Source organism: Callospermophilus lateralis, chromosome 1 (genome assembly GCF_048772815.1).
Source record: "Callospermophilus lateralis isolate mCalLat2 chromosome 1, mCalLat2.hap1, whole genome shotgun sequence".
Taxonomy (NCBI): domain Eukaryota; kingdom Metazoa; phylum Chordata; class Mammalia; order Rodentia; family Sciuridae; genus Callospermophilus; species Callospermophilus lateralis.
This window is the reverse complement of record NC_135305.1, coordinates 57254294-57267227: the sequence shown is the minus strand read 5'-3', so window position 1 is coordinate 57267227 and position 12934 is coordinate 57254294. Positions and strand designations below refer to the sequence as shown.

Below are 12934 nucleotides of genomic sequence, written 5' to 3'. Positions count from 1 at the left end.
AGCCACTATGATCTTTCTTTTGCACTGATCAAATCTATTTTATACAAGAAAAAGCTTACTTAACATTTCTATTTGAATTCTTTAAATTTTAGAGGCATGGTCTTTTGCATTATTCAGGCAAAATGTTGTTTACTAGCCTTTAAAATTCAAGAAAGTTTCTCATAATGCAGACCCACATATGCGAAACTACAGATACCAGTTTTTTCCCTTCAACCAGAGAAGGGAGTGGAAAAGGCAGATAAACAGTAGGCACTTTCTATCGGTGACCTTACCTAAAGTTTATAACAATCTTGGGAACAGAAACTATTGCCCTCATTTTACAGATGGCAAGCCCAAGTTCAGAGAAGCTAAATACATTTCACTCAACTTCTGATATTACTGCTTTGACATTGGGACATGTTTGGTAACTTCAAAATGAAGCCATTAAAATGTCATCTCTAGAAATCACAAAAAAAATTGTATGTGATGGTGTTTCTCTCTCTATGCTCCACCCCGAGCCAATTTTTAGGGGCTGGCAATGGAGAGGATCAGGTAGAGGGCTGAGGTTAGAGTTGGAATGAGGGTGAGAGATGCCACCAGGTCATGATGACCTAGAAGGCACATACTGAGAGAGCAGGAACTGAAAGTCAGGCATGTCTATTGTACGTTATTTACTAGTAAGGTTTAGGTATTTCCTATTTTTTTTTTTTTTTTTTTTTGTGTGTGTGTGTATGTGGGTGCATACCAGGAATTAAACTCAGGGGCACTTGGCCACTGAGCCACATTCCCAGCCCTATTTTGTATTTTCTTTAGAGACAGGGTCTCACTGAGTTGCTTAGTGCCTTGCTGTTGCTGAGGCTGGCTTTGAACTTGCAATCCTCCTGTCTCAGTCTCCCGAGCAGCTGGGATTATAAGTGTGCACCACCTTGCCTGGCTCAGGTATTTCCTATTTTGATAAGAGTTGCTTTAATGCAATCTTCTTAAAATAGGTTGATCAAGATACACTCCTCAAAATGGTTAAAATTTGAGAATTTAGTTAAAACTTCCCTGCTTTGATTATCCAAGCTTCTCATTGGAATTGCCTGAATTTCAACTCAAACCTATGGCCTCAAAGCCCAAACCTATACCATACCACAACCACTAAAAGCAACTGCCAATTCCAATACAACAACTGTCACCTCAATATGCATACATTTAAAACCAAAGCTGTACATGACAGCAAAGTCCTTTCCACTTGTTGTATCTGGCTAGTTTATTAGATAGGAAGGAGAAACACTAATGTCCTTTAGTATGAGCACTAACAATCTTGAACAAACCTCAGTCAAAAGTATTTCCCTCTGGGATCTTCAAATATATGTAATAGGTTTTAAAATTATTTTTAAATCCGGAAGCAAGCAGAAGTTCTGACTTCAGATACGGTGTATGGAAGAAAGGAACCTACTACGAAGAATTAAAATCAACTCATTTCTTTACTTAAAAACAATGTGCTCTAGGATGACAAGCTATAAAGTGATTTACAACATATTGACAGCAGTTCTTCTAATGAAAAAGCAATTGTCCAAGTATTCCCTGGAGAATGCTCTCAGTAACAACAATCCAAGCTCATGGAAAGTCATGAGTTAGAAAATGAGAACCAAATGAACTCACAGCTGGGAAGAGCCAACAATAATTAATTTAATACCAGCCATTCAGTGTAGACCATGTCTACATGTCCCTAGAGAGAAACAAGGTCACTGGAGGGCAGAAGCCATGTATTCAAATATGTTTAAAGATTTTTTTACTTAATAAAATAACATGCTTCAAAGATTTTTTATAAAAAACCTGATTTTTTAAGATGAGGAGGCAGGAATAAATAGTTGGTCAGTATCATCCCTTAAATTTCAGTATAGGACAAGTGTTTCTGAAAAATGTCACCAAAGTGACTTCACATTGAATTTTGGACAATTCATTCCTCAACAGCAGCAGAAAGAAAGCAGTGTCATTAAAAGGGGTTTTATTCTGACTCACTGGCTAGGAAAATGGGAACAGTTTGAGATCGTCCATGTTGTTTCATTTAAATGAACAGCAAGCATGTTTCATGTCCTTATTAAAACGGTCACTGTGTTTTTCTAGTCTCATTATCACTGCTAGAGTCTCCCCTCTGTTGTTCCACGATCAAGACAACTCCTTTTTGTTTCAGAGAAGATCAGAAAGTCAAACCTGATTGCTCACATGTTGTTGTTAATAAAATTCCTATGGTGCTGCTCAAGGTGCCCATGGGGAATGCATAATTATTTATATTTTCTCATGGTTTTCTATAATTACTGTGATTGTACTTTCACCAACTAAATGTATCTCCATCAATTAAAGCAGTGGTGGGTTAAGAATATTCATCAGACTTGTGTGAAAGGATATTGTTCTTAGGGTTTTGATCAAAGCACAGAAATTAAACTGCTGTTATCATGCATTCAACCCAAGTGTTAAATTAAAATGCTCAGCAACTTTGGAGTTTATTTGAGCAGATGTTAACTATTTATGAAAATAAACATGATACAGGACTTGCATTCATGATAGGACTCTTTGTTGTATTAAAAGTGGTAGAAAAAAAAAGCCCTAATACACAAACTTATGGGATATGTTTTATGGTATGTGACCAACTGGAATTACTGTTAATTCAGGTCAATTAAAATTTTTACAAGCATAAAATTCTAATGAATTGCATTTTGGGCTTACATATTTATATCTTTCTATCTGTTTCACCCCTTAATTTCCATTGAGGCAAGAGGATGAAGGAAGAGCCTCTATAGAAATAAGCATCTGATGCTATCAAATTGAAAACATAAAAGATAACCTTTCCTACATTGAATAGAATTTCATTCTATCTAGCCTGACATGCTTGCAGCAAAAGTGACCAGCTGTAGTTCCATCCCATTAGCTGTCATTTTGATGCTAGAATTTTAGCCTGCTGTGTGTGAAATGTGACTGTACATGCACAATTCCCATCAAAGGTAATTTTCTGTGCAACGGTGTGTAAAATTTACCTCTAATTATGATAAGGTCACTGGTGGGTCATTTATGATATACTCTCCAGAGACAATGGTGGTGAATAGCTTTCAGCATGATTCATCTGAAGGAATTAAATTGACTCAATAGAAAAGAAAAATCTCTAAGAAAATTATTCCCCAATCAGGTCTACAGTTCTAAAGGAAACTAGAGCAGGGTAGTATGCATAGTGGTGAAGGTTGTGGACTTTGGAATCATGCAGACCTGAGTTTTAATCCGGGATCTCTGAGCCCACATGAAATGGCCTCTGAGCATCTTGTGGTCTCCCTCCTGGACATGTGTTCTCTCACTAAATGGGTTCCGTGTACCACGGGCCTCTTTCCTGGTCCTTGAATAGGCCATGGTCATTCTTGTTTTGCGGTCTTTGTACCACATTTCCTCATAGCTGAAATTCCCTTCCTCCAGATCCCCACACGCCTAGAACTTCCTTGTTTTTCACTTTCCAATATGTAGAGTGTATCATTCCACTGTCTGAACTATCCACAGGTTGTCTTCTCTGCAAGGCATGTTGGGAGTTCCCTACGTCATGTAGTCAGCTCCTATCCCAGTTAATCACTGCTGTATCATCTGGCTGATGTTAATGAAATACTAATCACAACTGAAAGTATTTATTTACTATTTGCTGTATAATCAAATTTCAATTTGAGCATGGGGGGATTTAAAAATAAAGGGTGTTATCTTAATTAGGATATTCCACAATCTTGAAACCCCATTGGCATCAACTATATGAGTCACTGGTTCAATATTTCTTGATTAAAAAGGACATCTCAGTTACTAAATCAGGGCTGAAAAAAACTTCTTGGAGTTTGTATAAAACAGCACGAAAACAGAACTATTTATGAGAAAGTTTGCTAAATAGTAACCAGAGTGATTTCACTCTGATCATCATGGACCTACATGAAGGGAGAATATGGTAGTCACTTTTATTAGTAGGACTTTTTTTTTTTTTTTTTTTTTTTTTGCTACCAGGGATTGAACCCAGGAGAACTTAACCATTGAACCACATCTCCATCCCTTTTTATTTTGAAACAAGGTTTTGCTAAGATGCTGAAGCTGGCCTTGAATTTATGGGTCCTCCTGTCTTAGCCTCCTGAGCTGTTGGGATTATAGGCATGTGCCACCACGTCTGGCTCATTAGCAGCACTTATTGATGAGGGTTTTATATGTAATTGTGGAAAACAAAAATTTGAGATTAAGGAAGATGAAATTTCATATTTATTTAATCTTTCTATTTTGTTTTCAGTCCTCCTCTGAAGACATCTTATTTACAGGCATAATATTCACTTGTTAAGTGGTTCAGTAAGTATTTGTTAACAAATGACTAAATGCTAAATGAACTGGAAGAACATATGTTCCAATACCTAATGTAAATTATACAATGAAAATGATGAAATCCTTACCAAAGGGTCCAGTCATGGCCACAGTATGGCTGAACATTTCCAAGGTAGAATCCTAGAGATTGAGTGACCTCCACAAGATTGGTAAAATCAAGACTAATGCTATTGAATAGAACAGACGTCATGATAATTTCATCAATAGCCCACACGTCTTCTCCCTGGGAAGAATGATATGGTTGCCACCATCTGAACTGAATTCCAAACTGTCTTGCATCATCTGGTAATTCTACAGAGATTATTCTAAAGAAAAAGAAAGTTAAAAATTCAAATTACTTTGTTGTCTTAATATACAAATATGTACAGCAGGACAGTTTTATTCCCCTGAAGTGTAGTCTTAAGAATAGTTCTATTATAAATATTCTTTTGAGATGTCCAATTTCTTGGCTGACTCTAACAATGTTTTCTAAACCCATCCAAATATGTGACCATGCTCATTCATTTGTTCTCAAAATGGTTAACTCAAAACAACACAGTAGTCAAAGTGGCAGGATTCATGGGAGTGTGGTGAAAGACTTCATGGCAGCTCATTACATATTTACAGTTTGGGGCTAGAACCATGGCTCTTCCTCATTCCCCAGAGTTTAGCAAAGTGCGTATAGGTCACTTGCTGTGTCATGGCAGCTATGACAACAAACCTGTATCTGACAAATGGGGAAGAAAATTAAGAATAATATCTAATTTCCAGGAGCAATTATTGTACACAGCAGCAGGAACCATACATTAATTGCCACTGCAATGACATCTGCTTGAAAGCTCCATAAATCACAGTACCATGCTGTTCACATCCACACACAGGTGAGATGTGAAACAAACAGCAAATGGAACATTTGTCTCCATCAATGTACAATTAAACTCCAGGAGAGGTGCTTGCAGTAAATGCATACTGAAGGGACTGCAATTGCCCTCCACTCTCCTCCCCACTGCTTAGCAAAAAGAAAAACTTCCTGAGACAAGCTGAGATAACTCAGATATAAACTTTAAAAACTTCAATGTCCAAGGCAGAATTTAATGGAGAAATTAGGTTGATTTTCATATCTTTGTTGTATAAAAAACCATGTCAAATGATATGTATAAGAACATATTGTTTTTACAAAAGAATTACATATTAAAACTAGTTAAAAACAATATCCATTTTTTCCTTTACATAATTTGTACATGGATATATAAGGAAGAAGAACATGACTATCTCTGTTGGTTATACAAAAACTAAAAAAAACACAAAACCTGGAAGGACGTTTTGGTGCATGAGCAAATGCATGTTTTAATAATGGATAATCCATATGCAAACACAGAAATTTAAATTAAAATTTTTTTTTTAGTTGTAGATGGACACAATACCTTTATTTTATTTATTTATTTTTATGTGGTTCCGGAGATCAAACCCAGTTCCTCTTGTGTGCTAGGCAAGCTCTCTACCACTGAGCCACAATCCTGGCCCCAGAAATATAAATTTTAAAACACTTCTTAAATTATAAAGACATAGCAAAATACATTTGTGACTTTTAAAGACTTTCCATGATCTGCTGAGTTTTTTTTACTAATGAAATTTATTAGAGTAAAACTAAGGTAAATTAATTTTCATTTTACAATAAAATATTTTTATTAGATAGATACATGTATTTATTCATAATAAACATACAGAGGCTAAATAAAGTTATTAAGTTATGTTTAAACTGGCTAACCAATGAAAACATCAAGTGTTGACAATAATTTAATTTACTTCAACCTATTATTAGAAAATTATAATTTTCTTTTTGGTAATAATTTTTAAAAAGGAGCTAATATTCTCTCTTAGGAAAATAAATAATATGCTTAAAAATAACAACTGAAAATAGATTTGCAGGAAAATTTTAAGGAAAACAAAATATATATGCATGTGATAGCAGTATCACATAGCAGTAATTAAAGTGATCAAGTTAAGACCCTTCATCTACAATCAAACTCTTGGGTTAGAGTCCTTGTTCTGAAACCTAATTATTGGTGATTTTGCAACCCTAGAGAGATAATTCCATGTGCTTTGCATCTTCATGTGTGAAATTGATATAATGATATCCATAAAGTAAGGATCTGGGACTTTCTTGCCTGTTTTCCACTCCTATATCTTAGTACTTTGTGCAGTACCTGGCACATAATAAGGATTCCACGAGTCCTTGGTGCATAAAGTGTTATTACCAGTATCCCTGACAAGAGATGCAAGGACAGAGGCATGAGAAGGTTAAAAATTATTTTTAGGGGCTCAGGTTGTAGCTCAGTGGTAGAGTCCTCGCCTAACATTGTGTGAGACATTGGGTTTGATATATCTAAATAAATATAAATAAATAAAATAAAGGTACATTGACAACTAAAAAAAATTTTCAAAATTACTTTTAGGTTAAGCAGATTCTAAGTGGCAATGACAGGATTTGAATCTAAGCAGCTTGGTTTTAGAGCCTTATTCTTACCCTCTATATCACATCTTGGGGTGGAGTGGGAGTTTGCTGATTTCACTACTCCTACATATCAGAGTGACTGGTTAAAATAGATATAGGATCATTTGATTTGAATATGACTAGATAAGAACCCAGAGACTTAGTTCAACTTTCTGTCTCAATATCCCTTTTTGTGGGTAGGGAAGAAGTTCATGGATTTTTTTAAAAAAATGTTCAATAATTATATGTATTATGAAATTGGATGACATGATAAAACCAGGAAGAAATCAAATACGATAATCAAGATATAAAAATAAACTATGATTTGATCTTATAATAACTTTAGAATATAAAAAGCCCTATAATTAAGAAAAATCTAGAATAATTTTAGTCTCAATAGCAATATTTTACATTAATAAAAGTACCAATTAGTTCACAAGACATTCTAGTCAGTTTGAATTAAAAGACTAATTTAGATATATTGCTAAATTTTAAATTTTATAAATAAGCAGATTGGGTTCTTTTATTTGCTGAATCATAGACAAGCAAATTATCTGTGGTTAGCCAGCAAGCATATCTAATTTATGGATCACACTTCATTTTCAAACAACCATGGCATAAAAGAACAATATGGAACTCACAGAAATTATAGGAAGCAATTTATACTGAAGAAAATACAGAAAATGACTAAAGGCATAAAGATATATTTAACTCTCCTATGAAGAATCTTCATGGTTTGTATTATTTATCATATGGAATACAATTTAGTATCTAGAATATATCAAATTCCACTTCTGCCATGTCACCTTTTATTAATATTTGTAAGAGACAGGGGGTGGGAGGAAGAGTCTCACAGACAGAGGTACATATATAGAAAATGAAAGTGTACTGCTATCACTACCACACTCCCCTTTTCAAAAAATCTCTACTGTGATCATAATCTTTCAAGCTCTGCACATACCTAATATTGAAAAGCCACCTTGATTCTGCTTGGAAGAAAAATGTTGCTGTCAAATGGCAGGCAAGATTAAACATACCTTTGCAATAGCACATTAAATGTGTAATTATTTTTCATATCAACAAAGATTAATTAAATTTCATGATATAGATTGATTACTGAATTTTGCAGCTGTCCATCCTTGTCAGAAAAAAATTGGGCTTTAGGCCAAGTTAACTTAGGATTGTGATATTTTCTTCATGTTTTTATTATACCTTAATTTTTGTTTAATTTTCTTTTAATGCTTATTATGGAGAGTCCATAAAATGTTTTTTAGGATTCATATATCTCTACTGTGTGAGAAAAACAAATTCAGCCTTGCATTTTTATATACATAGGGAAAATACCCAACATGGCTGGTGCATTCTTAAAATTTTATGATGTATAAAATCTAAGTCATTTAATAATAGTTATTAATTACTCTCTGTTATGTGCTTGCTACTTCATTTTCTAGAAAATAAAAGTACTCATGTATTTGCAAATATTTAAATATGGGGGGAGAGCTACACAAAATTGCAAAATATGTCAGTGGCTCTCTCTCCTACTTCTCTGTCTTTTCTCATGGTGCCAATGCAAATCTGAATAACTAATGTCCTCCACCTTCTCATCTCCTATGATTAAAAGGTTCTTTCAGAAAGGGGACTGGTGTTTATCCAACAGCCAGGTGGCTACCAATGTTAGTTCTTTACACACGACTGTGCGTATAGACCACAATGTGCACTGCTAATGATATTTTAATTTTTTACCTTAATTTTGAGATTTCTCATTCTCTTCCCTTGTTCTTTTAAAAGGAACTGCGGTGAGCATCTCAGAAAGTGTTCTTTCGGGGGAGAGAATCTTTCAAATATGTATGAAATCTATTACTAATGGTGGTTACTACTCTGCTAACATTAAAGATGACTTTCCTTTAAGCAAAACTTGAATCTGACAATAGGTCATGACATATAGAAGCTAAAGGAAAACAGAAGCAGCCTAAAGAAAGGGCTTTAATTATGTCCTCACACCCTACCTTTGCTAGGGACTTTACACTGCATGCAAAATTTAGAAACATATTGGTTATCATATTTTATTAATTATTATGTCATAATTTATTATAAAATCAATAAACATTTGTTAACAGTACTTACCATTTAATTCCATATTAAAATAATATCTAATAATTTACATTATAGATATTATTATAGAATAAGGAAGCTGCTATCAACCATTTTTCTTTCCTAAACAACACAATATTTTCCTTAGATGAACATTTCAAAATAAGAATAATTTTCTCCAAATTATCAGAAATCAGTCAGACAAAAAGATTAGAAAAATGTGTCTCGCTAGTTTTTTATTGCAAGACACATCAATCTTTGTCCTCTCCATCTCTCAATAAAAAAAAAAATCTGAAATCTTAAACTGTTTAAATTATGTTTGTCCCAGGAAGGAGATATCACATTAACCATTTTTCCAAATGATTTCCAACGTACCTGGGCTCATGGTAGTTGAGATATGAATAGTGCTCCAAGAGTTTCCAAGTTATCCCATTATCATAAGAATAATGCAATAGAACACCTTCACCAGGCTGGTCTGGGGCTCTGCATGTGCTCAGAACAGACTTGCTCCCCAGTCTCAATGTGAACTGGAGAAACCTAGACATGAATTGCCTATGATTAGCGGATGCATAAAAATTTTTACTTATAATGTTCATTTTGGTTTTTAAAGAATTTCAAAAATTTAAATTAACTACCTACAAGGCGTAGGTTTCCACTTATCCCTCTGTTACAAAATGTAAGTAATGACACTGTGAGATGTATGAATATGTGTAGATGAGATCAATGTGCATATTTTAAATACAGATATATATCCATAAAAGTATAACTGTATGTGCATACATATTTGTATATTATGTACTTATGTAAACACACTTAAAATGCCAATCACTCCTTTACTGCATTATTTATTAAGAACTGGGGGAAGGGAAGATGTGGAATAAATCTAATCAGCCTCTGCAAGCTGTCAAATAAATAAAACTACATGAATAATTAACTAGCCTTTGGCTTGAGAGCACAGTTTTGATTTGAACATCTCATATTTTAAAAAATCTAGTCAGTCATTAGTATCTCAAAGTCATTGATGAGCTTTCTAGTTTATTAAAAACTGGAACAAATTAACCCTAAATAAATGGTAAGTTCCTTTCCATCCTGGTTAAAAATTGGAAGATGGATATATCCGCAAAAAAAGAAAAAAGAATATAAGTTGAAAGAGATGTAAATTCAACATTAGCATCTGGTTTCTGCATTATTCCAGCCCTCCTTCACTCACCTGGATTGGGAGCTGTCCAGGAAGGATGTAATTAACTGGCGTCTCCCATCTTTATTGAAAACGAGGGCCTTACCGCTAGCGAGGACACCACAGCCAAAGCTGACTTCAGCACCACGGATAGAGTAAAAGTTATGGTAGGAGGAGAGCCTGGAACTGCCAAAACTTTCCGAAATAAACATTGGGAATGTCTGGGATGCCATCTCACAAGCTGGGCCAGAAAACCCAGGGTCACATCTGAAAGAAATACAGTGTGAAATTATATCTTAAACTGTGAATTCTTTCAGAGGGTCTTCATTCTACTTTGGGGAAGAGGGAGTCCAGAGGCCAGGATTTGATTGAATGGTAAATGAAGTTTATCAGTCTCTGAAGAATACGGAATCAGAAAACTTGATAAGGACTTATTGACTGTAAATATTCCAGAAGAATATAGTCGTCATAAACTGCTACTATAATAAGTTTATGATTAAAATAATAATTCAGCACTCACCTTCAACCAGTGACCTCATTCATATCTGTAGCCTGCATATTTGCAACTTAAAATCTTCGTAAAGATACACACACATATACTTATAATAATACTCATTAAATTTATAAAGAAAACAATATAAATAAAATACTTCAAATAAGATACCTGGAATAAGTTTCCTCTAAGGACAAATGCAAAAAGACATATTATAATAGGAATTATTGTAAATATTTAGAAACAATTGGAAATATATCTTTAACCATTTCAGACCTATATTGAGATTATAAAGAGAATATATTCACCCTTGACCTATACATAAATTCTTAGGATAACTGTGTGGTCTCTCCGTGGGCTCCCAAGTTAGGCATGCTTCAAGAAAAATCAACTCATTTCCTCTCTCACCCCCAACAATTTGCTTGGGAGAATGTGCTATATTTCTGTTAGCTGACTAGACTATATAAGGAGTTCCCTGAGTCTTCTATCAGTGAGTAAAACCTCATCACAGATGGATCAATAATTGAATATGAGAAAATTCTCACATTTTAAGGAGTATGCTCATCAGAAATTAGTTCCAAATTCTTTTTTTAAAAAAATATTTTTAATTTTTGGATACTGGGGATTGAGCCCAGGGGTGCTCTACCACTGAACTACATCCCCAGCCATGTTTATATTTTTATTTTGAGACAGGGTCTCACTAAGTTGCTTAGGACCTTGCTAAGTGCTGAGGCTCATCTCCAACTTGCAATTCTCCTGTTTCAGCCTCCTGAGTCTCTGGGAATATGCCATAGCACCCAATTCAATTTCTTTATTTTTACTTTATTTTACTGCACCATTTCTTTCTTACTATACTTACAATGTTACCAATTATAAAATGGGATTAGTTTCTTTTGGTGTAGGGGATTCTCATGGAAGCATTCAAACTTCCTTTAGTCTGAAACAAACCTTTTGTAAAGTAAGTATGCCAATGAAGTGATAACTATGGTGTGACCCAGAGGATACTTCTTAAGCAGTGTTACTGAAACTGGGGTCCATATTGACCTTCCACAGGGTCCACAGTATGTGTGAATGTGCAAAAATCAAATGCCAAATTTTATATATGAATTAGATTTTCTGGGGAGAAGTCCATATTTCCATTAGATTTTCAAAGAATTTGCACCCTAAAATGCCAAGAACAACTGCAGCATGAAGTTTGTGGGTTGTCTTGGCATCGTGAACAGCATTGAGGAAGGGTGTCATAAAGAAAAACAATATTCACTGAACATGTAAATTAGTTTCAAACAGTTGTTTTCTTTCACATATAATCCCATGGACATAGTCCGACTCTGAATAAATAACCAAGTAATTCCAAAAAGGAAAAAAAAATTGCTAAATTGGACACATTTTAAAGTCAGGAAACTGAATGTGTCTTACCATTACAACAAATTGGAATTTGTTCTCCCAAACAAGACTACTGCCAGAGTATCTATTTAGGGTAAATGGGATTTTATGTATCTTAAATGTGTCTTCTTAGGACTAGTGGTTGGGAGAAATTGGTGACTATATAAGATGAAGCACATTGGAGTCATTTCCTATTTAGTGATCTTATAGTCTAGTTTTAATAAAAGATTATGCAGTTGGGAAAGAATATAGAGAAGCATTCCACTTGTATTTCAAAATTAAAACAAACAAATAAAAACAACAACAACAACAAAAACCTTTGTAGTTGTTATTTTCCAGAACAGTAAGGCTGCACAAACTAGTGATTTCAGTGACAACAAGAGGTTCCCTGACTCCAAATACGTCCCTGCTGGTTCATCTAGCCACTCTTAAATGTGGCATTATGTTCATTCTGTATGTGGAGAAAAAAGCCCCCACTGTGGAGATTCACGGATCACACTTCAGAAGGGTTCCAATGCTGCCTCTCCCCATTAGCCTCGCAACACAGTTAGGCTCTCAAATTAGTGAATTTAGTCAGTTTAGAAACCCAGGCTTGGGATTGTAGACAGGAAGGAAAATGTTGGGGAACAGAAGCAGGTGGGATTCAGGTAGCAATTAACAGTAATAATGAGGGTAGCAGTGTGGAGAAAAACAGTTGCAGATCCCCCAAATTCAAGGATCTGCTTAAAGGAAATAAGTGGTGTTGAATATAATTTTTCTCCCTGCAATTTTGCTCAAACTCAACAAGGCACATAGGCTGGGAAAAGAGGCAGTGATCAAATGTTTAGCCCAATATAGAAGGCCAATGAACGTTACAGAAAGCATTGTCAGAATAGGGAAAAAGCTCTATTTCTAACTGGTGAAAATATTTTGTAAAACTTCAGAACGAGGAAAGGATATGATTAACTAGGTTACCATATGGTGT

At 34.7% G+C, this 12934-nt stretch overlaps 1 protein-coding gene across 2 annotated transcripts in view; it reads right to left on the bottom strand.

Moving 5' to 3' along the window:
• Reln (reelin) overlaps positions 1-12934 on the bottom strand; it is a 452906-nt gene that overhangs the window by 132113 nt on the left and 307859 nt on the right. For both annotated transcript variants that reach the window (XM_076862447.2, XM_076862444.2), the window contains exons 18-20: positions 10128-10361; positions 9293-9454; positions 4422-4658 (exon numbers count right to left, since the gene is read on the bottom strand). In XM_076862447.2, coding sequence (XP_076718562.1) covers positions 4422-4658; positions 9293-9454; positions 10128-10361 — 633 coding nt within the window. The remainder of the gene's footprint in view (positions 1-4421; positions 4659-9292; positions 9455-10127; positions 10362-12934) is intronic.